The sequence below is a fragment of the Accipiter gentilis genome, chromosome 11 (assembly GCF_929443795.1).
Source record: "Accipiter gentilis chromosome 11, bAccGen1.1, whole genome shotgun sequence".
Lineage (NCBI taxonomy): Eukaryota > Metazoa > Chordata > Aves > Accipitriformes > Accipitridae > Astur > Astur gentilis.
The window spans coordinates 11,476,481-11,503,302 of NC_064890.1; the positions used below are offsets into that span (position 1 = coordinate 11,476,481).

At 37.7% G+C, this 26,822-nt stretch overlaps 1 protein-coding gene across 12 annotated transcripts in view; it reads left to right on the forward strand.

The window, feature by feature from the left end:
• CACNA2D1 (calcium voltage-gated channel auxiliary subunit alpha2delta 1) overlaps positions 1 to 26,822 on the forward strand; it is a 427,231-nt gene that overhangs the window by 381,948 nt on the left and 18,461 nt on the right. For 6 of the 12 annotated variants that reach the window (XM_049813813.1, XM_049813814.1, XM_049813820.1 and 3 more), the window contains 14 exons: positions 687 to 758; positions 6,327 to 6,388; positions 8,599 to 8,690; positions 10,595 to 10,655; positions 12,453 to 12,550; positions 15,572 to 15,656; positions 15,871 to 15,933; positions 16,902 to 17,005; positions 18,295 to 18,381; positions 18,754 to 18,821; positions 20,144 to 20,182; positions 21,422 to 21,493; positions 22,025 to 22,177; positions 22,268 to 22,320. In XM_049813813.1, coding sequence (XP_049669770.1) covers positions 687 to 758; positions 6,327 to 6,388; positions 8,599 to 8,690; positions 10,595 to 10,655; positions 12,453 to 12,550; positions 15,572 to 15,656; positions 15,871 to 15,933; positions 16,902 to 17,005; positions 18,295 to 18,381; positions 18,754 to 18,821; positions 20,144 to 20,182; positions 21,422 to 21,493; positions 22,025 to 22,177; positions 22,268 to 22,320 — 1,109 coding nt within the window. Of the gene's footprint in view, positions 1 to 686; positions 759 to 6,326; positions 6,389 to 8,598; positions 8,691 to 9,200; positions 9,253 to 9,882; positions 9,898 to 10,594; positions 10,656 to 12,452; positions 12,551 to 15,571; positions 15,657 to 15,870; positions 15,934 to 16,901; positions 17,006 to 18,294; positions 18,382 to 18,753; positions 18,822 to 20,143; positions 20,183 to 21,421; positions 21,494 to 22,024; positions 22,178 to 22,267; positions 22,321 to 26,822 lie in introns of those variants that run through there. The other 6 variants (XM_049813815.1, XM_049813818.1, XM_049813821.1 and 3 more) reach the window with 3 other exon arrangements.

Below are 26,822 nucleotides of genomic sequence, written 5' to 3' on the forward strand. Positions count from 1 at the left end.
TAGAAAAAAAGTTGAATGTTGACAACAAATTAATTCCTCTGTGTATTTTTCAGTTACTAATTTTGTAATACATTCAGAAATCAGAATTTTTAAAAGTAGTTTTTTAGTTTTGTGAAATAAAATGAAGGCTTTTTAAACATTTTACATTTTTTAACATATTTTTTTCAATTTGTTTGAAATTGTTCTTTCATAATGACACTGATCAGCATTTCTTGGTATCTGTTAAATTCTACCTTAAGTTTCTTTGAAACACCTGCTTCAGAGAGGAATTACTCTTGGACTGGTATAAAAACATTTTTGTGAATTACTGCTACTACCAGAATCACACAGATGTGCTGGGAAGCACAAGAAGTGCTAGACAAAGCTCCTTCTCATCTACACAGAATTCATACTCTCCCTAGTGCCCAACACCAAGGGGTTGTATGGGATGGTCTTCCTATACAAAGTATACCAGAAGTGTTGCTTCATAATTCTACTGGTTCAGTACATATTTGGATAAAGCAACTCCTAATTAGAAAAATCTGAAAATTTTAAACTTAACTTTTTTTTTTAAGAGCTATGACTTTCATATGCACTAGTGTTTTCTGTGTTTCTATGAATTATTTTGAATCACTGAAAAGATTACTCATGTTACATGCAACACCTAGTTCTTTTTTTTTTCTTTTTTTTTTCTTCCTTGCCAATAGATTCGGAAAAAAATGATAGATGGAGAAAGTGGAGAAAAAACATTTGAAACACTGGTCAAGTCCCAAGATGAGGTAAGATAGGAACACAGGCAATCACATTTACAGGAACAAACAAAACCAGAAAAATACTGTGAAATGGTGAAAAGATGTTCATTTTGTAATGTCCGTTTGTATCATTTTTCCCTCTAGATTTGCTAGTTTTACTGGCTTATAGTAAAAGAAATTATGTACTTATGAAAAGAATAATTGTTTTTTTTCTTGGTTTCTTTGGTGCATCATTAATCAGGCAGTTGTTGATGAGTTCTTACTGTCTGTTCACCAGGAAATGGACCCAGCCTACTTCTGTGTATGAATCTCAAAACAAAATACTTAATTTGCTTGCGGAGATGTGTGAGGATGGGTTTGGTAGTTTATATTGTGGGTGAATGGGAAGAAAGTAGTGAGAAAAAAAGTACAACATTTATATGCCATAAATGAAGACTATTTGGGATGAGCAAATTCATCTTACAGTTATATTATGTACTTGTGCTTTCTGAGCAGCTTGTTGAGTTCTTTATTGTCTTGTCCAAAATGCTCATTCCTGTTTAAAGATTGCTACTGGTTTCTCTAGTAAGACAGACACATTTCCTCGCAATAAGAAATACTCAAATTTGACTGGTGTGCCAAAGGAGTGGTTCTGGCCAGAGTATGCCCCACAGTTACAGTTCTGCAACAGCTTTTTGAAACTGTTTTACTCTGAATGTAAAACAGCTTGAAGATAGCTAGTTTAATGACTTAGCAGAAGAATATGAAGCAAAAGAAACATCAAGCAGACACTACACAACCCTTATATATATATAAGCACACCATAACAATACTCAGCAGAATTGCTTGGGACTGTGCAGTTAATTTTTCGTGAGTAGTATTAGCTGCCCTCTCTGGTTGACCTCCTGTAACTTTGATACCTCCAATGGCTCAGCTGTTTGTACTTAAATGGCTAAATGTTCCAGTGAAAAGTTCCTCCTTCTCACAAGGCATATGCTACAGAATCTAATGAAGTTACATTGATAGGAAATCAGGTCTCACAGTTTAGGGGGGCGCGGGTTATTCTATTAACCAGCACATTCCTTATTTATATTCCATTCACCCTCTAATACATAGTAGCAACTTTCAAACTCTGCTGTAAGTTTTGGCCAGATTACACCAAGTGACGCCCAATACTGAGCAGTTCCTATTACCAGTCCTCTGACTTAATTCTGCATTGAGTGAAGATTGTTATATAGTTATTCTCATTTTGATACAGAAAAAAATATTTCATAGTCCTAGTCTATTTTTGCATTAAACATGGTAGAAACTTACTTGTTTTTGTAGCTGAAAATCAGTGGCAATGCACATGTTGTCTTTGCTAGATGAGGCTGAAAATGGAGCTGAATTTTCTGAAACATGTCTTGATTGTTCATCCATGCTGTGATTTCACAATGTCAAGTTCATGGTTACTTGATTCTGCAACAGACCTTTGGGAGCATACTTGGAATCACAGAATCATTGAATAGTTTGGGTTGGAAGGGACCTTTAAAGGTCATCCAGTCGAACTCCCCTACCATGAGCAGGGACATCTTCAACTAGATCAGGTCGCTCAGGGCCCCGTCCAACCTGACTTTGAATGTTTCCAGGGATGGGGCCTCTACCACCTCTCTGGACAACCTGTTCCAGTGTCTCACCACCTTCATTGTAAAAAATATCTTCCTTATATCTAGCGTGAATCTACCCTCTTTTAGCTTAAAACCATTACCCCTTGTCCTGTCGCAACAGGTCCTGCTAAAAAGTTTGTCTCCGTCTTTCTTATAAGCCCTCTTTAAGTATTGAAAAGCCTCAATAAGGTCATCCTGGAGCCTTCTCTTCTCCAGGCTGAACAACGCCAACTCTCTCAGCCTTTCCTCACAGGAGAGGTGTTCCATCCCTCTGATCATTTTTGTGGCCCTCCTCCAGACCCACTTCAACAGGTCCATGTCTTTCCTGTACTGAGGACTCCAGAGCCGCACATCTCATGACCATTCCTCAGCCTCTTACTATCTGCACTGGATTTGACAAAGCATGCTGCTTCTGATAGTGTAATTTAAAAGGAGTGCAAATAAGGACGGGAAGCCATGCACAAGATCTTCACAACTGTGCAAATCCATCAGAGGCATTTTATATTCCTGAACTATGGGTGTCATTGAGGAAATCAGTGGCTTTACTTGCATGTGTGTCCACCTGTGAGGAAACAGATTAAAATCTGTATATTCATTCAACTCCCTGCTAACAAGATTGTGTCTTTGTTGCAGAAGGGGTGTCATGGTATTTTATTATATTGCAGAGTCTAGGGAATTTGACCCAGTGTTGAGCGCTGTCTTCGTTCTGATACCCTATTCAGAAAGTGCAGAACCTCATAGACTCTCTTCTTGAATACAGAACCTCAGCTTCACTGAGGGCAGACAAATGTAACTGTAGATGATCTTAACTGAAAGATGATGATAATGATGATTATGCAGTTATGTAGGCAGCAGAGTCATACTTTCCTACTTTAGTCTTTATGGGGGAAGTCAGCTTAATGCCAGCCTTATATACTACATTGTCCAGGTGCAAAGCATGCCTGTAAGTTATGGTCCTTGAACCACGCTCCTCCTCTGTATCCAACTTTGTGCTGCCTTTCACCTCTTCCCGTGTTCTTCTAAAGAGGAGACCTCTACCAGCAGTCGCCTTGCCTTCTGCTGGGACTCTCTTCTCTGCTTTCTCACAACAAAGCCCCCACCCCAGCCCTCCTGAGTAAGGCTCTACAATGCTGCTTTACAATCTATGGGGAAATCCTGCTGTGTGAAAAAATGTGCCTTTTCCTGAATGGTTCCATTATTGGAGGATGGGGAATGAATAGGGCCTGCCCGGGGCAGGGAGGGTAAGCCCCATCTGATGTCAGTTCTGCTACCTCATCTGTGTCAGGAGCCCATCCCGTCTAGGAAGGCGCTAGCCTGTTCCCCTGTTCTGAAGGGAGACTGGGTCATTCCCGACCTACTGACGGAGAGTCTGAAGTCCTGCTGGCATCTGCGTTGACGATAAGCTCCTCCTGAAGGGAGGACCTCATTGGGACATTTTCAGATTTGTGGTGTTTTGTTTAAGGAGTGCCTTTCCAAGCCTATGGGTGAAAAGGGTTCTGTGTAGGCGGTTAGAAAAGGGGAAGATTAGAAGGTCACAAAAATACAATAACACCGTTGGGGTTATACGAGAAATTGCATTCATGGCAGAGTTGTTGAAGAGATCTCAGGCAGTGCATGCATTTCTCGAGGCTGTGTGATAAAAAAGACCTGAAACAGCTGTTCACCCAGAGAGGGAGGGAGGGGAAGCACTTACGCTTGCAAATGCTGGAGTCAGCTACAGCATCGCGGGGTGGGAGGAAAATGTGACGGCCCTGAGTGTACGAGGATGTGTCAGTTATGGACAACCCAGACCACAGTCTGTATTTGAATAGGATATCCCAAGCCTTTTGATCCCAGATGCTTCAAGTGCCCAGTGAAGTTAATTTCCCTCACCTTCCCTTGCATCATGGCCCACGATTTCTTCCTCTACTTGGACCTCTCTGAGAGAAGGGAGCAGCCGGAGATGGCTGGCAATGGTGACTGCTTCAAGCCATCGCACCCTCCCAGCTCCAGGCTGCTAGAGCCAGAATAAAGCTGCTTCAGACCGTGGGTCATGCATGAGCCATGCATCACTTAGGACTTGATAGCTTCATATATTTTCTTATTAAAAGGGCTGATGTGGTCAGTTGCTCTGAACTGACAGTTGCAGTCTTGAGGCTTAAAATTGATGTCCTTTTTGTTTTGCTTTTTGGTTTAAGTTTGCATTGCTTTCCTTTTGTATTGCAGCTGGCCCCAGCAGTGTCTTGGGAGATGACCTCATACTACAGCATAGAGACTGGACTCGTAGCAAGCGTGGGTGGGGTGCGCTGGAGTCTCCCAAGGCCTCAGGGGCTTTCCAGCTAACAGAGAAGATGCCATAGGAACAAAAGCATTGCCACATTTGGGCAGCTGGGGTGGGCAGTAGTGAAAACTGAAGGGTCACGAAAACTGCAATAACGTGTAGGTTCTTTGGCAGTGACCAGCTGGGAAGGAGATGGTCTCAGACCACTCAGTAATGAAGCAGGCAAAGGTAAATGGGAGCTGATGTATGAGGACGTGTGATCTACTGGGTTATCTCTGAAGGGCCGTTTCAGCCAATTTGCTTTCAAGCATGTTCACAGTGCTGGTGGCAACAGGATTTAATAAGAGCCCACGCAGTTCTTCTCTTCCTTCCCTCCCACCTTGGGCACTGCTTTTCTCTTGCCAGTGTACATGGTGTGCACCCCATGGCGCTGTGCCTTATTTGGAGGGACTGCCAGCGCTAGGTTCAAGGGTCTACTTATTCTTGAGATGAAGTAATAGCATAGGCACATTCTCAAATATAAATAGGCTTGGATAGGAATCTCTTCAGCCATCTTTTTACCTTAAATATATCAGGGCATTAGACACGGATATATTCTTTTTTTTTTCTTTTTTTTTTTTCTTTTTTTTTCTTTTTTAATTTTTCTTTCCAAAATGACTATTAAATTATTTACACTGTCATGCTGTTCTGAAAAGCAGCAGCCAGGTAATGAGAAGGTTTCAAATTATAAATGTCAAAGACACCTCTTTTTCATAACCACAGTCATTTTCACACTTTTGTTTTACCACAGGGAAAGAAAGGACGTAGAGGTGTACCTCTGGTACCTTTCACTGATGTTTGTAATGTTGCAGTCCAACAGCTGCACAGACTTCATTGCTGGCATGCTTACAAATCTCTGATTGTAAATAATAATATGTTGCAGCTGGCATAAACTGTAGTTTTCAAAGTGGAAAACTGAGTAAAAGAATGTCAGCCAGGTGCATTAAGATTAAATCTATGGGGAACTCTGGGACTTTGTCTGTCACATTGTTTTTCATACCAAAAGAAAATGAATGGTAAAGTTTATCCTAATGTATCAAGTTATTTAAAAATAAACATTTACTTCAGTGTTAAATTTTTCACAAATTCAAGGTGCTTCTAATGAGATTAGAAACACATATAAGTTTAGCATGGGGTGCCTATACAATCACGATTACCTGGCTGTGCCAGTAGATATGACTCAAATTTAAATGCATTTAGTCAGTGGTACTGTGACCTGAAAGGACAGGCACTGGGTGTTTTTGTTGTTAAAAGAGTTGCCTACAAATTATTTTTATAATTGAGTTTTTTTCTTTTCATAGTTTAATTGCAAAATGGTCCATAAAGGAGATAACATCTTTTATCAAATTTAAATTGCATTAGAAAAAGGTTTGCATAGGCATGGGTAATGAATTTAAAAGGGAAAATGATAGGTCATGTTTATCTGGTTTTATTTAAATTTGCATTTTGTCAATGTTCAATAAAAAGGATATAGGTGATTCTTTTGCATAATAGAAGTTTGGAAGATGTTTAAGAAAAGGAGTTGCAACTCAACTCATGCTTTTAGCAAAATACCAAATAGAATTCCAGCAGATTTGTACTTGATTTTACACTGTATTTCTCAAGAAAAGGTCACACTTATTGAAGCTCCAGAGTTGTTAATTTATTATTTTCACGAATTTCTCTTTGTAGAGATACATTGATAAAGGAAACAGAACATATACATGGACTGCTGTGAATGGCACTGATTACAGGTAACTCCTTTTGGTCTCTAACTTCTTTTGCATAGTTAAACGTTCTTTTTGTTTATTTTGGTTAACATTTTTAGCATTACATTTTCTATGCTAGCTAAGTCGGGACAAGACTGTCGTCTGTCTAGGCCTGTAGGATTTTCTGGGTTCCTTTACAGCTCAGAACTGTTGCTCTAAGGACCAGAACCTCAGTCTTTCATTCAATTGTTGAGATTTATCACTAGGGTGTTTCAGTATGCAGGAAAAAATGTTTTTTTGTGATGGATGTTAAGAATCTTACTATTCCTTCTACTTTCTATATCACAGTATACTTTTGATTCTTAATTGTACACTTTCTCTTAGATTCCTCCTCTTATTTCATCTTTTCTTTGCACTGAGTCCATATTCTTGTTTTAATATGCATATTAAAAAGGAATATGCTATATTTTGGTCTAAATAAAAAAATGGGATATCATTTGTGCAAATGTTTTTCAGTCACAATCATTGCTAACCTTCATGTCAGATCTTAAGGGCAGGAACAAGGCTACTGATTATCTCTGAAATCCGTATCTATTTGTGACAAGTTTTAACTAATAGCACTGCTGCTGCTTTGTATGTAAAAATTATATGGTGAATGGCAGCAGGAACAAATGAAGTAATGGGCAAAAGCACATCCCCCCTTGAATGCAACGTTGGCATGTATATTATTTCAAACTCATTTAAGCATACAGCTCTGTCACACAAGGAATATAGAAACTTGACATTATCCAAAACAAATTAAGGTTTACCAAGTCCCAGAAAGTAAGCTACTCTAGTTCAAAACTAGATGGTGCAAATATTGAGTCAGATTTTTACCCAAACAATATTTTTATTGTGGTGAATTACAGTAGTCGTCAGCCAAGCTGGTTCCCCTTTTCTGTTATGTTCTGCACAGGTGTAAGCCAATGAGAATGCAACTGTTAATTTGTATGTCAAACCAAACAAATCAGTTTTAACAAGAGAATGCAAATGTAGGATCTTCTATTCAGCTCCCATTTTTCTGTTGAACTGCCTCTGTCTTTGTAAGAAAAGAAAAGTTTTTATCAGACTATGCCATTTAGCAATCAGTAAAGAAATACATATGATTAAATGACTTCTTAATTCTTACTGAGCTCCCTGGTATGAGGTACGGCAATAAATCCGTGGAGTCACATTGCAGAAAACCTATTAAGCATAAAATGATAGATTTTAATTAGCAATTTCTGCTAGCAGTAACTGTTAATGGCAGGTAAACTGCTACTGATTTCCCTAGAGGAGAATTGGTAGAAGGCTATCACTAAATATTCAGCAATCTCACTTACATTCTGTTCAAATGGCAAATGTATCATTAAAGGTCATCTCTTTTATGGCTCAGTTGTACAACTTTGTTAATGTTAATTTCTGTGGCTATCCATTAGAAACCACTGCAGTTCTACAAGTGATGAAATCTGAGTGCGGAAATTAAGGACGCAATGAGGGAGATGATGATACCACTTTAATGATTACTTGTACCTCCTGTCTTTTACATACCTTTTTAGAACTGAACTCTTCTACACATGTATTGAATTTAGCTGCAAAAAGAAGCCCTATATTTTTTGAACAAAAATAAGTGTAATCTAAAAGAAAATATTTTGCAAATGCTTTGCGAATCAGAAAATGTTATTATTACACAGTGATGTTCAAAGGTTGTTAGTGGTGATTGCATGATTCAAGAAAATGTTTTGCATGTTGAATGTAATGTGAATTCAAGAATTGCCAGACACCTTTCCTAATGAATACCAATAGTTGTTTTATTAGTAAGAATCTGTCATTACATGATGCATGCAAATCAGTGCAGTACTACATGCTGGTTTTTGCAGTCAGTGATCACTTTGACATGTGTTACATTGGGATGCTAAACATGTTAGAGGAAGATACAAGTAATCATGTATTCTATTATTTGCAATTATTGGAAATTCCTTGCTTATCTGTTAAAAAGTGCATTTATGCTTAAAAGCGCAAATAAGAATGAAAATAAACACAGGGAGCTTCAGGACCGGCATAAACCTACTTCTGTCAATGACAAAGTGTGAGGCTGGTATGTCACTATGTGACTATCTTGTCTCATGATGATCCAACTTCCAAACTTGTTAATTGCTTTCAAAACAGATAGAAGCTGAAACTGGAAAACTGCTGCAAATAACATAATTGATTTACTTGTCTCATTTCTATTGCAGTTTGGCATTGGTGTTACCATCATACAGCTTTTATTATATTAAAGCCAAAATAGAAGAACCAATAACTCAAGCCAGATGTAAGTACTATGAAGGTTCCCTGCTTTTGTCTAGTATTGCCAAGTCTCAGATTCACTTAAAAAACCAATGTTTAAAATTCATAAATTTTGTGGAATTCACTGATGTTACCATGATGTACCCAAAATTTGCAGCAATGATTCTAACCCACTGTAACATCCAAGGTACAAGAAATATTCTATAAAGATAGAATATGTGCAGGTACCCCACTTCCACTGACAATCCCTTCCCCTTTGCTCTGTGCCTATAGAATCATTGCTTTGTGTATCCTTTGTTGCTGTCATTTTAAGGGTCTGGATACTATTTTTTTTCATTCTATTAGCTAACTGTCATGATATAGACTGTAATAGTAAAGCATTTTTTTGTTATTTTTACAGTGGTTGCAGTACAATATTTAGCAAATTACCTCTGCTACCCATAGGAATAGATTAATGTGAAAGTGCTGTTTGGTTTGGCTTGCAGCTAGGATTTTATTATGCATTTTACAAATAGTTTTAGTGGATGTATGTAATGTATTTTTGGATTAGACTAATTTCAAGCCATTTACAGATTCTGGAGAGATAATTGGAAATGATACTTGTGAGTATTCAAATGCTTTTTGTTTATTAGGTGTAGTTTAACTGTAATCTAGATAGTAGACAAAATAGAATCTGTCACATCCTTTTAACTTTATCCAAGTGTTGCAATAAACTTGAACAAATATGCAGTTAAACAGAAAGTTAGAAAAGCACGATGAATCTCTCTGACAGGCATAGATACTGTTAGTTTAGAGAAAACTTGGTCAGCACTAAATCATTGCCCTCTACCATCGCCTCCTGCATACGAAGTAGAATATGGCAGGTTTTTAATAATTGGTGATATATTTTGTAACTTTGTCAAATAGTAAGTAGTTTAAAAGTAAAGTTTTAGTGAGCAAACATGGTTCTCTTGATGGATTTGCACTTATATCAACATAGCCTGCAAGACAGACCCTTGAAATAGCCACAGTGTATAGAAGGTACTTGAGAAATAATTGAGAAGGACATGTTCTTCAGTCTTCAAAGATGTTTGTCTTTTTTCCAGACTACAGCTGTATGTAAATTGAACCTTTGATCTATCTATGCACAATATTTTTATTCAAGGGGCTGTTTGAATAAAATATTGGTTTGTGACCCCTTTTGCTTTACCCTGTTTTTTTCTGTTTCCCTGCTTTCTCTTTCTGATGGATAGTGGCAATCCTAAAGGGCAAGTATATTCTTGTTGCTCAATTTCCTTCTGTTTACTGCAGTTGATATTTTTCACTTATATTTCTATTCCTACTGGATATTCTCCTCTGTATTCCTCATCTCAGGATTTTTCCCATGATCATTGGGTACCATAGCAATAGAAAGGGGAAAAAAAAAGAAAAAAAGTTGTGTTTTTCTGTTTTCATGCACATTTTGATATGTTGCTAATCTCTAATCCTTCTTCGTCCGGTCCTGTCAGTGTTCAGTGACACCAGCTTTTAAAGCCATTATTTTCAATAGCATTGAAAGTGATGCTTATACAGATGAGTTTTTTAAACTGTATTGCAGAAAATACTAGAAGTGTTTTCCTTCATGCTCTAACAACTTGGTGTCCCAAATATTTCTTTGTATCAGATTGTAATTCTAATGAAAACATCTCATATGTTTTCATGTTGTCACGCTAACGAAATGTCTTCTCTAAGTTGTTAGATACATTATTTTTGCCAGGTTGGATGTTGTATATAATAATCAAGTAATTTCTCCCTATATTGCGAAACATTGAGAAGTATATGGTGTATTAGTAGCAAAGTGTCTTGAAATAAACATTTCTTTCTAAATTCACGGCTGCATGCAAAAGCTAGTCAAATATTTTGAGAAGAAAAATGATAGCAAAAAGACCAGTTTACTTACTTGGTGTTTACTCTTCATCTTTGTAGATACAGAAACACTGAAGCTTGAGCATTTTGATGAAGCTGGCTATACGTTCATAGCACCAAGGTTGGTTAATTTCCCAGTAATAAGTATTATTTCAGCAGTAAATAGGCATTTGATCAGATTAATAACATTTACAAAATACAGACTTAACCAATAAAGTTTTGTTTTGGTAAAAAATGTTAAGTAAAAGAGCAGTTATTAAATTCATGTTTTACAAGATCAATCTTTTCTTCTTGCCGGAGTGTAAATAGCATCTTCAGGCTCCAATTCCTGTTTATATTATTCAAAGAGAGCTGTAAAATCTGATATTGATGTTTTAATGGAAATCTTATACATGTCTGTTCATTTCTTGTGGTTGTGACTTTTAAGATTTTACAACTTTATACCTTAGCTTCTCATTTGTAAAATAGGTACCATAATACTTACCTCGAGATGTTTTCCCACTTCAAGATAAAGTGTTTCAAAGCTCTCTATCACTTAAGGATGAATCAATTTTTGATTCATTGAACATAAAAAATTATTGAAAATTGAGTAAGTTCATTAGTTCCTTGTTTCTTCATGTGAAATTGTGTAGTCCTTGTTGCCCATGTAAATGTATGTTTGTAAGGGAGACATGGTATGATAAATAGTTCTTAAAAATTAAGTTCCTTTAAAAGATAGTTATGGCAAATTAAGGAAATGCTGTACCATCAAGATCAGTTAAGATAAATAAGAAATGTGACAATTCTTATAAATTTCTGTATCCTTTTAAATTTCAATGAGTAGATTGATTTCAATGAATAGATTGATTCGCATCTAAAACATAGTCTTCTATCTTCAAATGTATTCTCAGCTTAAGTGTTTCATTTAATTTTTCTGAAGGACCGAAGTTATCGATAGTCAATTGTACCAATTACCGGTTTCCAGCAAATCCCTAGTCGTTAGGCTGATCTACATGAACAAAGCCTGTTTGATATGGAGCTCTGTTTAAATGTGAATATTGGTATAGTAAGGCAAATTCTGCCTGTAGTCTTTCAGGATCATGGTAAAGTAAGTAAAGGGTAATAAGATGGCTTATTCAAATGAAATACTTAAACAGACTTCTTTTGTTTGTAAAATTTATTTAGTATAAAAAGCTCATTTTAAAAGAGAGCTCCCTGCTTTACTGCTGAAAACTCCCTACATTTTAATCAAAGTTGTTTAATGCCACTCACCATCTAATATTTACCTTAAAAATGCCCAGTGACTTTTATTATCGTTGCTTGCATTCAATGAATTGCCCAATGATATATTGCTTTATTTTATTACATTATGTAAAGGACAGTAGTTTACTGTTTATCTGTTTTGCATATGTCAAAACAAAGAGTGTTTATATGCTTATATGGTATGTACCCTATTAACATTGCATTTAAGACTTCTCAGAGGATAGGACCTTATCCCATAAATCCAGCCTTAGTTGAGTATGAAGTGACTATGTTTTAATCAGCAGTCCCTGTACGTTCCAGTACAGTTTAACCCAGGAGCAGTCTAAATTCACTGGGCATTTTCTTGTTTAGTTTGCAGACTATGATCTCCTAATTTCATGGCCTACACTAGACCTGAGTGCTTTTTCTGGGAATCTATGCCCTATCCCATACATGAAATTTTCTTATGATTCAGATTTAGGCAGGCAATTGAACACTTTTTTTCCTGTAGATGCCTCAAATATTCAATATTGTCATCACTCAATATTGACTATGGTAGTCAATTGACATAGTAGTGCCAGCCACCTCATTGTAGTTGCACAGTCCTGCTTGGCCTTTAAAATCGCTGAACCATATTTGTCTGCTTTAGTAGCAAAGGAAACAAATCTGAGAAGGCTGATGTTTTGTTGTTTTTCAGAGAATACTGTAATGATGTAAAAAAATCAGAAAACAACACCGAATTTCTATTAAATTTCAATGAATTTATTGACAGAAATACTCCAAGCAGTCCGTCATGTAAGTATTCTTCTCAATTCACTGAAATTTTCTTTAGGAAAATACCTACTCATAAATGAGAATTAGTCAAAATGACAGGTTTCATGCTCAAATCATGTGGTTTTGTTTTTTATCTCCACTGATTCTTTTTTTAGTAAAAATACACCTAGTGTTGGGATTTTCTATCCAAGGTAGAGATTGTAAAATTAGTTTGCAATTTTCTGGGTTTATTTAAGAAAGTTTGCAGGGCATTACACGTCCAGTCTTTTCCCCAATTCCTCTCAGCATTCTGTTCTAGCAGCAATTAACTACCAGTTTGTTTTAATGTACTCCAAATATTTTGAATTTAGTTTTTTCTCTTGAGCATATCAGCAAAATTAAGTCTCAAGTAGACTTCAAAATCTTGTAATGAAATCTTCAGTCTGCTTTCTTGTCAGTTTATATAACCAACAGAAGTAAAGAAAAGGAGTCGAGAACCAAAATAACCAATAACCAGAATAAAAGATAAGGAAGTTCTATTGCTGGTTCACAAATTGGTTAAAAGATCTCACTGGGACTTGAGTTGTTTAAGACCAGAGATTCATGTAAGTGCTGCAGTGGTGAGCACTGGGCTTTGGGAAGGTATTCACATTTTGAAATTGGGCCTTAAGCTCCATTTAGAATAATTGAGCAGTTACGCTTTTGAATGAACCATCAGTAATGCATTGAAGTCTTGTTCTCATGAAAAATTCAGTCTTGGGTTTGTTTAGCATTATTAATAATTTCTAAACAGTTGGAATAAACTTCCTTTTTGTCTTGCATTCCCTGAGTCTTTTTAACATGTTGCTGTCAGGGATCACTGATCAGTTCAATAAGAATCTCTCTGCTAGACCATGTAACTGAAGGAATGTGCACTTAGATATGAGATCTTCTCACAAAAGGCTATTTTATGTTCACATGTGGGTGTTTGTTGTTGTTTTTAATAGAGTGATCTTATTCATTGACACATTGCTGACTGACTGAAATTTTACTTGAGCCCCTTAACTAAGTCTTGGAAATGAAAGCATTCACCTCAAATGATTAGACCACTTAATAAATGAAAATTCTAGTTTAATATTCAGTAGTTATATGAGCGAATATTAAGGACTCATTTAGTGATATTGCAACATACGCTAAGGCTTAGTAAGTAATTATGCCAAAATGTTATCAAATTATTTCTATATTTCATTTTGGAATCCACAACAAAATTCACTTTTTTTCCTTTTTTTTTCTAATAATGAAGTTACTTCAAAAATACTCTCCTGAATAAGTAAACAGTGTTGACTAAAGGAAACAGCGGCAATGGAAATTATCTCAACTAAAAATACTTTTCAAAAGGAATAACTAGTAAAATCCCCAAACTGAAATATTCTGTATACTGTAAGTTTAATGCTTGTTATATTTTGACTCACCCCATTCAACCTTAACCTGTTAGAAGTTAGCCAGAAAGTCAGACAACTACCTCTGTTGTTACTAAGGGGACAGTAAGAGCAATTCACCCTACTTGTCTCCAACATCTGCTTTATGTAAGTAAGCAAGACTCTGGGGTGGTACATGCAGTACAAGGGGATCCTAAACAAAAAATGCATCCAGTAAAATATTATGAGTCTATATTAGCAGAGAGAAATACAACTCTGAGAGACATATTTTGATATTTATATTCAGATAGAATATCAATTTAATTTCTAGGAAAACGTGGATGCAGCAAGGCCCTCCAAGTTTCATCATGTTAATTAGCGGGGTTTTGTCATTACTTCTAGCTGAAGAAATATTTTTAAAACAGCACCTTAACTTACAGTACATACTGTACTATGACATTGCGCATGTGAATAGGGGAGGTGAGTCTGTGGCATTCGATGCAGTTTAACAGGTTAACCTGGCTAAGCCATGTAAATATATCTAATGACAATTAAATTAATGTGCTAAGATTATATGAGACAGTGCTTGCTGCTGTTAAATCAGAGCTGCTGTCTCTGTGCATAGCATGCTCATGCATCCAGGCTTCTGTGGATTTTATGAAAAAGCCTTTTTGCTAAAGCTTACAAAGCTTTTCTATACCCCAACATGTGTCTCTATTGATCTGTTTTGTGAAAACAGATTGAATTAGAGCATTTAAAAAAAAAAAAAAGGTCAATATCAGTTTTCTGGAATCTGAGACTTAGGGTGAAGTACAGAGCATATCATGGCTCTGTATGGAGCAAAACTGAAGAAAAGCTGGGTTTTTTTATTTTCCCCAGAAGGAGTTTTCAGTCTCCTCAGCAAGGCTAAGACATTGAAGACCAAGAGCCAGATTTTCCCTTTACGTTATTCAGCTCCAATTTAGCCCCGTTTTAATTTCCACAGTGGTAAAATCTGTATTAAAGTGTGTGCTTACTTCTGTTGACCATTCCTAGAACTTTCTTTTGCAAAGTGGTACTGAAAAAGATGCTTGAGATGCAATGACTTCAAACCATCTTTTCAAAGATATTTAAAAATGACATATACATCTAAGCTACTAATTCAAAATTAGTTTATTTCCCTGTATCCATCTTCAGATGGCAAATAGGGTTTTTTTAGAAGGCTGGGACTTAACTGATTTAAATATATTTCTATTGTAGTTGAACTACCTCCATTATTGTACCATGTAAGAGTTAAGTATAACTAAGAATTAAGTGTTGTTTCATTGCATCACCTGAGATAGAAAGTGTTTGAATGAAAACATGCCTTAAAAATAGGTTAATTTCCAAATTTAAGATAGGAGCTTTGCAAAGCTGGGACCTGTACCCTTATCACCTTGCTTATTCCTATGACAGAAAGATAGTTTTTTAGGATACAAAGAAGGAAATGTTTAAGTGAAGTTAACAGTGTGAGAGCAATCTATTTAACAGTAAGCACTTGATGTAATTCGAAGTTAGACAGTATGTCTAATAGAAATAGCCCAATTTTTGTGGCTACAGTATCTTCACAACTCAGAATTTGACTTTAGCCATTTAATGAAACTCTATGTCATATGGTTTCAGATGAGTGTCTTAACTCTTTTGATAGGTAATACTGATATGGTCATCAGAGTTTTGCTTGATGCAGGATTTACAAATGACCTTGCCCAAAATTATTGGAGTAAACTGTCTCTGTAAGTATTCTTTTTATTGACTATGATTTTTTGGATGCTTTTCAAAGTTTAATAATGAAATAATATACATGTGTGTGTATATACAAATATACAGTTAATGTTTACACAAGATAAATATTTAAATTACAGTTATGCACTTAAATGGCAACCCTTGACATAGGAACTTGTGAGAATTTAAGTCAGTTTTCATTTTAAATCTTATTTTTGTTTACAGTGATGGAGTTGTTGCACAATTTGTTGTTACAGATGGTGGCATTACTAGAGTCTTCCCAAAAAGGTAACAACTATTATAAAATAGTATAATATAATTTTGAAACCTGAAAGGATGGAATGTTAAATAACGCATTTATTGAATAAAACCCAACTTCTCCTACAGTCTAATCTGAACTGATAAATATGAGATGAATGGAATATCTTGTTTTTCTTCGATTTTACCTGTGTCACTGCTTGAAACTGATTTGTAACATTATTTCCGTAACAGATCATTGTAATCCAACTTTTTAATCAGTATAGAGTAGCAGTAAAAGCAGGGCCCTGTAGTAGTGGGACCATGCTAATCTCTAATTACTCCTACGCACTCATTTGTTTGGCAGGCTGCAAATACTGTAAAGCAGTATGCAATTTCTTTTTTAGACTGATAACACCAGACCAAATAGTCCAGGGACTTAATAGAGAAAAAGGTATCATTACCGGAGGGCAAAAAGGGAATGTGAAAGTGGTCATATAATAAACTAGACACACCCATCAGTGACTGGGAATAGGGAGGGCATTAGTACAGATATACTGATAAATGATAAATTTATCTATTTTCTTAGGTTATTCTGTGTTTCCCCAAGATGGGAAAATGGCGATGAATGTTACTCCCCAAACCAGTTTCTTTTCTGTTTTGGTGTTAATGATATAAAATCTTTTGGGATGATTTCTCAAGAAATAGCATGTGCTATAAAGGTTTGATTATATTTTGTTGTAAATACTGTTGCAGTTATATTTGTGTCAATATATCTAAAAGTGATGAGACAAGTTCTGTGTTGTTCCAAGAATACCATTTTCTTTTTTTTTTTCCAAAGTTTTTTTTTAATAATTACACCTGGCAGTTAACCAGTGAAAGCTGACAAAGTCTGAGGACTATATGAATGAATCTCACATTATTTCCAACTGGGAAACATTTTTAAAAAAACAACCCTGCAGCACAGTTTTAATGAGACTCTAACTATCTTTTTTTGATCACTATTTTTTTGTGATTAGGGCAGGAGAAGACTGGTTGGAAAATGCTGAAACTTATGAAGTCAGCTTCTATAAACGGAGTTTAGACAATGACAACTATATTTTCACAGCCCCGTACTACAACAGTAAGTCATCACTGTTTTGAAATGTCAGAGCTAGCTAGTCCAGTATAAGTGTACTTGTGGAAATTTCCCATACCGGTTGAGGACACTGACAAAAGGTCAGTGGGACACTTGATAAGGAAAAAAATCTTGAGATGTCCCAAGTTTTTTCCATTATTAAGGAAAAGGTAGCTAGAAGGGCACTAGACAAGGGACACCATAAGTTGTCATCAACTCTGGTGGCCTCGTAAGCTCAGAATTAACAAAGCAGAAAACATGCAGAGTACTGGTGTTCATTTATTATACGGAAACGCTGTTCTACAAAGATGCTTTGGCAGAATTATTTTGAAAGGAAGTGAAAGCAAATTGCACTCGGGGACAATATCACTACCTAAAAAAGCCATATTTGAGCTGAGTTCCCTATACTTCCTCAGCACCAAGCCTAACTTGGGAGAGCAGGTATAAGGGACCAGAGTCCACAACTCTGTCCGCTGCACCGCTGCTTAATTTAAACTTTGCTTTTGAATTCTCTTTCAAGTTGCTGTTATTCACCAAAACCAGTCTGTCTGAAATACTGTGATATTTAAAACCTATATATGCACAATAGTAAGTGCTCGTTACTGATGTGAGCAGCATTAACCTTGCCAAGCTTGTCTGAAAGCAGATGCTACCACAAATTACTTACTCCTCTCTTCAACATATGGGATCTTTTATTGCTGTTATTTCATACTTATTTATTGCATCTATTCTCAATAAAATATTAACAAGGTAATTAACTAAATTCCCTGAAGCCTTTGTTGTTCCTTAAAGAGCTCCAGGGAACATACTTTTAACTTGCTTTTTCATACTAAGCAGTGTTGAAAACAGGCTGAACTCTGTCAGAGAAGTAATTGTTGGTTAGTGAGTAGTGTCAGTATACCCTGCGTTGAAAAATACACAGACGACAGCAGGATAAAATCTTTGGCTCTGATCCTGGTTTTAACAGAGCTGCTCACACGTGTAAAGCTATTCATGGCTCTGTTTGCAGGAAAAAAAAAAAAAAAAAAAGGCTATGGTAACTTTATGAAGCAGTGAAACCGTGTACAAAAAGTGAATGAAGAAAAGTAAACAAAAGTATTCTTAGTCGTCCAGATGTTAGTGATCTGACCTATTACAGGTGATAAATATGTAGTACAATTGGGTGACCGCTTTTGAATAAGGATTTTTTTGAATCATTCTGGGTATTTGAATAATCATTAATTTCAGTTTCAGGGGAAGAAGCTTTCATATCAACCTAACCTTTTCCCCCCCCCCCCCCCCTTCTATATTCTCAGAAAGTGGTGCCAATAGCTATGAAACAGGTATTATGGTAAGCAAGGCTGTGGAAATAACAATTAATGGGAAGCTTCTGAAACCAGCAGGTAAGATAGAGTGGTGCTGAAGCTCTAAATAGAGAAGTTATTTGGTCGTTGCTCAACAGTGAATTAGAAATTTAATTGAGATTTCAAAGGAATTTCACTTTATATAACATTCTTTTCTCTGAGTCTGTTTTAATCTTGCTAGTGGAAATCAAGCCAAAGATCTGGTTGTGTTTGAGTATGAGTGCTTAATTTATTAGTCTCATGAAGGATGCTGGTGGTCAGACAACTGAGCAAAAGTAATATTTTATCCTTTTCCAATTTAATAATTTAGATGTTATTATAATTTTTCCCATTTTTTATAGGATTCTACAGTTACCTTTTCTTTTTTTTTTTTCATTTTACTAAAAAAGACTTTCATGTATTTCTTGTTAGTTGTTGGAATAAAAATTGATGCAACCAGCTGGATGGAAAATTTCACAAAAACCACAATCAAGAGCCTGGTAAGCAATTGACCAAGTCTTTTTTGAACTTTATTTGCATTTCTCAAAGCTTCAGATACAAATAGGTCTAATAGCTCTTTCTGCCAGAGTCACACTGATGCGTAGTTGCCAAGTAGTTGTGGTATTTAAATCATCCAAATGCACAAAATAAATCTATGTTGAAATAGGCTGTATTTTGTACGTGTCTTGTTTTCATAATTATAGAACATGGATAAAGACAAAGAAAAATTACATATTCCAGCCAGTAGGCTCCCTAAGATTGTGCTGTAGCAGTGAATAAAGTCTGCAAAAAATTGGTGAATCTATTTTTACTTAATATGGAGGATGAGTAAGCAGTGAACAGTAAGGATTTATATTGCAACCAACATCACAGCATTTTAGTAGAACTTAATGAAATAGGTGCTTAAACCTTTCATTCTTTACATCTAATGCTTAGGTGTAAATGGGAAGGAGGAAAGACTAAATGGAAGCAAAACCTAAGGAATTAATAGTACATTGGGAAAGCAGAGGCACAAAATGAAGACAATTATGGAAGAACTGGATGAGGCAATGCTGCTTGGTTGGTTGTATATTAAGGGAATCAGTAACAGTGTCCGGCTGTTGTACGTATTAGGGCTGTAGTTCAATGGATGGGCAAATGCATTGCCTAAACATCAGAACAGTTAAGGACAAAAATATGTAACTGAAAAAGAGAAAGAAAGAAGAATATCTCAGAATTAGTTTGAGATGAATGACTGCAGCATTATCTGGTAGTTGTTTTGCTCAGGACATAATGCAAGGAGACAGTTATGTGTGTATGTATACACATATTGCAAGAAAAAGAGAAAAATGTGGTAGTAATCAAAGCCATAAAAGCTAACTGGAGATGATGGGCTTCCTTTATCACATGGGATTCCCGTGCTTTGAGACTGGTGAAGATTTTCATGGTCAAAAAAGATACTTGGCAGCATATTTTCTAGGCTTTCTTTGCATACTCTAAACACATGGAATTGTACATGTTCTTTCTCTTTGACTTTATATTCACAACACTGACATCCTGACAAGTCCTCCAAACTATTTATCTCTAATATATTGAGCATACTTAAAAAGGAAAATGTATGAGAGACTTTGTGAAAGACAGTAGAGCTTGTGCTGTTGATAATTACTGAATGCAGGCTGTTCACAGACATACTTGTGATAAACAACACACATTCAAAATTAATTTAAGTTAATATACAGATATTGAAAATCAAATCACTTGTTCTTGTCTTGATTAATATCACTGCAAAATACAGTTTCTTTGAAACATTTTTGTGAAGATTACTGTACTTCTGTTTTTTTAGTGCAACAGTGAAATCTGTGGCTGTGAGAGAAACAGTATGGTAAGAATATGTTCAGTTCATGAATATCTGGTAGGTTATGAAAATTCACTCATTCTGTCTAGATCTATCTAAGATAACAATTCTATCATTATTTGAGGGTTAATTTTACAGAAAACAGGACTTAGTAATTTGTGTCTTGAGAAAGAGATGAATATTAGCAGGGGAGGGGACGAAAGGGTATAAAAGTCAGGTGAAGTGGTTGTTGCAAGAATCGTTTCAATGAGGTTATGAGAACTAAAGGGAAGAAAAATAGAGCAATAGAGAATGATGTGAAGAAAAATGTGAGAAAAATATAACAGTAATTTTCAAAGCAAGAGTGGAATCCTGCAGAAAGGGAATAATATTTTTTTTTTTAAAAAAAAAAAAAAGCAACTGTGAAAAAGAACACTAGAATTACCTTAGGGAAGGGTAAATGCAAACTGAAAAGCACCAGAGTATGTCATGTGCCCTTCAACGGTCATTAGACATCTTCTTCTCTGTTTCCATTCAGGATTTGGGGATCCCATAGCTCTGCTAGCACTCAGGAGAGCACAGCTTCAGGGGCTATCACAGTATCAGATTCTGCCATGTGCTTAAAAGCTTTCTCTGCTCAGGTCTTCTGTGAGTTCTTTTGTGGAGTGTGAAGATCATTAAATGCAAGAGTTACAGCAAAAAGGGTACTCTGGGAGGTTATCTGTTTGGCCTCACTGCTATCTCTCCAATCTCTTGACTGCAAGGATCTTTTACAAAGTGCAAAGCATAGGGAACCAGTGGGCCTCCCATTCCTGCACCTGACACCTGAAAGAAACCCACTACAGTCCCTGGCAAGTGAAAATAATCATTACTAGCAAGCTGAGAGTCTGCCCTTCAGATTTTTACCAGTAAAAGCTGCAAATGGAAAAGGACTTTAAGCACGGCTGAAGCACATGAGAAGTTGAGGTCCCTTATTATGAGTTGAGATTCAGTTATAATCAGATTTAATAAGGATATAGCACTCTTAGAGCTAACAAAGTATTGAGCAAATAAGAATTTACAAAACAACTTTTATGAAATTAAGCCACAAGTAAGCCTTTGATCTGTACAAACTTTTATAATACTGATAATTCTACTTATTATAGCTTAATATTGGCCCTTGGCTATGGGATTGTGATTTAGCCTGAGCCACATAGATTTGAAGATACTTCTGAAGTGTTGAATAAAAAATAGTTTCTTACAGAGTGTTCTCTTGACAAATTCTCCCTTTTTACTTTCTTACAATAGCATGTGGACTGTGTTATCCTTGACGATGGTGGATTTCTTTTGATGTCAAATCGGGATGAATATACCCAACAGGTATGTATATTTTTAAGGACAAAACATGAAAAACAATAGGAAGAAGTTTTAAGAGAAAAAAAAAAAACCACAGCTTTTTCAACTTTTCCGAATCAGAAAAAAATTGCTGTATCAGAAATTCCAGTTATTTTGTTAGTCTTTTTCAAAACCTTATTTATGGATCAAGATGCCATACTTCTACCAAGTTGCGTTCTTTGTGCTCTGTCCTTAGGCTGGTAGGCTGCTGATGGACCTATGATGGTGAGGGCAAGTAGTATGGCATCCACACACTTTCTTTCTCATATTCCTCTTGCTCTTCCCTAAGCAGAGTGGTCTCATTGATGGTGCATTTAATAATTACTGTCTAACTGGAGTTCTCCAACCAAGAGAAATAGTCAAACAAAGAAATAAATACATAAGCAGTACAACAGGGTGGGTTGTGTGGAGGAAAAAATAGTGTGTGGGGGAGAAAAATCAGAACTGCTCACTTTTTTATGAGAAAAAAATACTTGGAAATACTTTAACTTATCTCTGTATATTCTCCCTCATCAGATTGGAAGATTCTTTGGTGAAATTGATCCTGGCCTGATGCGAAACCTGATTAACATGTCCCTGTATGCCTTTAACAAGTCGTATGACTATCAATCAGTCTGCGATCCTGAAGAAGAACCAAAGCAAGGAGCTGGACTTCGTTCTGCTTATGTGGTCAGTAGTCCCTTGTGTGGCGACTGACGTTCCCTTAAAAGTCTGCAGGTGTTTATACAAATAACATAATCTCTGATGTTTTTTTCACAGCCTACAATAACGGATATTTTGCATCTAGGATGGTGGGCTTCAGCAGCTGCCTGGTAAGTACAAGTGTGTAGGAAATCTGTGTGTCCAAACTAGAATTATTCAGTGGGTTGAAACTGTATTAGTCTTTTTTTCCCCCTCCATAAAACTGCTCTGAACCCATTGTTTCTGCAGTTTCTCATGGTGAAAATTCTTAGCTATGTCTCCAAGCTCCTTGGAAAATTCAGTGTTCTGTCAACAGTTGAATTCAAAACTACTCTTGCCAGGTTTTGTGACTGTGTGTTCTGACTCTACAAACTCAGCTTCAGGAAGCAGAGTTGGGATTAATGGTCTGCGTCTGATTGGCAGGTGTGAAGTTTCAGATGAAATTATTACATTTAGAATTATCGATCACTTGGTTCCCTATTTCAGAATATCATCTTTCCTTTTTTTTTCTAGCAAAAGTCTCAAGAAAATTAATGTTTGCTTTTCAGTGAATCATTTTACAAAAACTCATGAATCATAGAGTAGTTTGGGTTGGAAGGGACCTTTAGAAGTCATCTAGTCCAACTCCCCCCTGCCATGAGCAAGGACATCTTCAACTAGATCAGGTTGTTCAGAGCCCCGTCCAGCCTGACCTTGAATGTTTCCAGGGATGGGACATGTACCACCTCTCTGGGCAACCTGTTCCAGTGTCTCACCACCTTTATTGTAAAAAATGTCTTCCTTATATCTAGTGTGAATCTACCCTCTTTTAGTTTAAAACCATTACCCCTTGTCCTGTCGCAACAGGTCCTGCTAAAAAGTTTGTCTCCGTCTTTCTTATAAGCCCTCTTTAAGTATTGAAAAGCCTCAATAAGGTCATCCTTGAGCCTTCTCTTCTCCAGGCTGAACAACGCCAACTCTCTCAGCCTTTCCTCACAGGAGAGGTGTTCCATCCCTCTGATCATTTTTGTGGCCCTCCTCCAGACCCAATTCAACAGGTCCATGTCTTTCCTGTGCTGTGGGCTCCAGAGCTGGACACAGTACTCCAGGTGGGGTTTTACAAGGGTGGAGTAGAGGGGCAGAATCACCTCCCTCAACCTGCTGGCCACGCTTCTTTTGATGCAGCCCAGGATACAGTTGGCCTTATCTGGGCTGCGAAAGCACATTGCTGGCTTATGTCCAGCTTTTCATCCACCAGTACTATGTCCTTCTTGTCAGGGCTAATCTCAATCCCTTCATCCCCCAGCCTGTGTTGATACTGGGGGTTGTCCCAACCCAGGTGCAGGACCCTGCACTTGGCCTTGTTGAACCTTATCAGGTTCACATGGGCCCACTTCTCGAGCTTGTCCAGGTCCCTCTGGATGGCATCCCATCCCTCAGGCATGTCAACCGCACCACTCAGCTTGGTGTCATCTACAAACTTGCTAAGGGTGCACTTGATCCCACTGTCTATGTCACTGATGAAGGTATTAAACAGTACTGGTCCCAGTACAGATCCCTGAGGGACACCACTTATCACCAGTCTGCATCTGGACACTGACCCATTGACCACTACCCCTGGATGCGACCATCCAAACAATTCCTCATCTACCAAACAGTCCACCCATCAAATCCATATCTCTCCAGTTTAGAGAGAAGGATGTCATGGGGGACCGTGTCAAAGGCCTTACAAAAGTTCAGATAGATGACATCTGTAGCTCTTCCCTTGTTCACTGATGTAGTCACTCCATCATGGAAGGCCACTAGGTTGGTCAGGCAGGACATGTCCTTGGTAAAGCCATGCTGGCTGTCTCCAGTCACCTCCCTGTCCTCCATGTGCCTTAGGATAGTGTCTAGGAGGATCTGTTCCGTAATCTTCCCAGGCACAGAGGTGAGGCTGACAGGTCAGTAGTTCCCACGGTCCTCCTTTCTTACGCTTTTTAAAAATGGGTGCAATGTTTCCCTTTTTTCCAGTCACCAGAGACTTCACCTGACTGCCATGACTTTTCAAATATCGTGGAGAGTGGCTTGGCAACTACATCAGCTATTTCCCTCAGGACTCTGGGATGCATCTCATCAGGTCCCATAGACTTACATATGTTCAGGTTCCTCAGGTAGTCACAAACCTGATCTTCTCTTACAGTGGGAGGGACTTTGCTCCTGAAGTTCCTGTCTTGTGGTCCATCCACTCGAGAGGTGTGGGAAGAGAGGTTGCCAGTGAAGACTGAGGCAAAAAGGTTGTTGAGTAATTGTGACCAGTTTGCCAGTCTTGTTTATCGGGGGGGTACGCTTTCTCTGACCTTCCTTTTCTGACTGATATACCTATGGAAGCCCTTATTACTCACTGCATTCCTTACCAAGTTTATCTTCAGCTGTGCCTTGGCCTTCCTGACCCCATCCCTACACAACCGGGCAGTGTCCGTATGGTCTTCCCAGGATACCTGTCCCTGCTTCCACTGCCTGTGCATTTCCTTCTTGCCCTTTAGTTTGACCAGCAGGTCGAAATTCAGCCATGCTGATCTCTTCCCTTCCTTTCCTGATTTCTTACATCTGGAGATTGAGAGCTCTTGCGCTATGGAAAGTGTCCTTAAAGATCTGCCAGCTCTGTTCTGCTCCCTTGTCCCTGAGGGCAGTTTCCCAGGGGGTCCTATTGACTAACTCCTTGAACAGCTGGACTTTTGCTTCCCTAAAATTCAGGGTGCTGACTTTACTCTTTCCCTGACCCATATCCCTCAGGACTGCAAACTCCACCAGTGCATGATCACTGCAGCCCAGGCTGCCTCCAATCTTGACATCACTGACTTGCTCATTTGCATTGGTGACCAACAGGTCCAGTATCGCATCCCCTCTGGTAGGGCTGTCTATTACCTGGCTTAAGAAGTTATGCTCAATGCGTTCCAGGAGTCTCCTGGATTGCCTATAGCTCACCATCCTACTTTTCCAGTAGATGATGGGGTCGTTGAAGTCCCGCGGCAGGACAAGAGCCTGCAAGTGCAATGCCTCCCATAGCTGGAGTAAGAAGGCTTCGTCAACAGGCTCCCCTTGATCAGGCAGCCCGTAGTAGACCCCATCCACAAGGTTGCCCTTGTTGCCTCAGTCTCTGATTCTTACCCATAAGCTTTCAGCCTGCTTGTGGCTATTCTTCAGAGACAGCTCTTCACACTATATCCATTTCTTGATGTAGAGGGCAATGCCTCCACCCCTCCTTCCTCGCCTCTCCCTTCTGAACAGCCTGTAGCCATCAATAGCCACACTCCAGTCATGGGATTCGTCCCACCAAGTTTCAATAATGGCAACTAGGTCATAGCTTTCTAGCAGCACGGTGGCTTCCAACTCCTGTTTGTTGTCTGTCTTGCGTGCATAGGTGTAGGGGCACTTCAGCTCGGCTGTCGGCCGTGCCACCTTCTTAGAGGAGCAACCCTTAATTCCTTTGAGGTATTTCACTGGTGTTTCCCTGTTGGCTCCTTTTACCTCAGGAGCCCCTGGCTCATCTCCGTAAGACTTCAAGTGTGCTGCAGTGTAGACCGCACGTCTCAGAGCCACAGGCTGAGGGCCCTCACTAGCACCCCATCCCTCTAACCTTGGTGTAGCATCCCACAGCTTGTCACAGGCAAGCCTCATATTATCCCCTTCCCCCTTCAAGTCTAATTTAAAGCCCTGTCAATGAGCCTCACTAGCTTGTGAGCAAAGAAGTTTCTCTATTACAAAATGTAAAGAAGTTTTGCTTCAGGATGCAGAATAACCGATATGTTATCTGATGGCACAGTTCAGTTTAAGGTTTTCGTGATAATTATTAGCTGGTTCTTTGAAATGGAATGCAAAAAGCACTACTGAACTATTTCAAGGAAGCAAATATATATAAACCATTTTGGATAATTCTATAGTCATTGTCCTAGCATTTTCTATAGCTGAGGGGAAAAGTTAGTATATTTGGACTGTTGTGGAGTTTTGGGATTGACCTTGAGAGAGGCAGGACTGCACCAGTAAGTACATTTATCTTTCACAATCAGAATACTGGATGCTTTTTAAAACTAGTGATCCACTTAGGAGCTTTCTTTTCTTTTGACTTTGGTTTGTGCATTATTAATAATAGCCACAGAAATAATTTTACCTATTTCAGAGCCATGTAGATAGACATCCCTATCACCTGCTTCCTCCAGCACCACATTTGAATAAGTATTTGATACTGATGTGACGCTTTTTCACTGGTGTGAACTGCACCCCCTGGAATCTGTTCCTTTTTCTAAAGTTTCATGGTGCCTATTTTTTTATAATAATTATCAAGCTGGAGTAAATTACCTACTTTATTAAGCTAAGAGCTAAAATATACAGCAGCTGAACAAAACATATTTATTTTCTCACAGATAGTGCTATGGAGATTGTATGTTGGATTTTATTGTCAGTTACATTTTGTTAACAGCAACAGCAAAAATCTTGGTTTTCTTGGACAACAGCAAACCTCAAACACTGGAGATGGGCAATAATCCAGAAGAGGAACTTGAGCTCTTCTCAAACAGAGAAACTTTAGTTTATCAGTGTTCAAATCAGACTCAGTGGTCTGGACTCAATTTAGACCCGAGTTTTATTTTGTGTGATGTTTAACTTGAAAGTACCA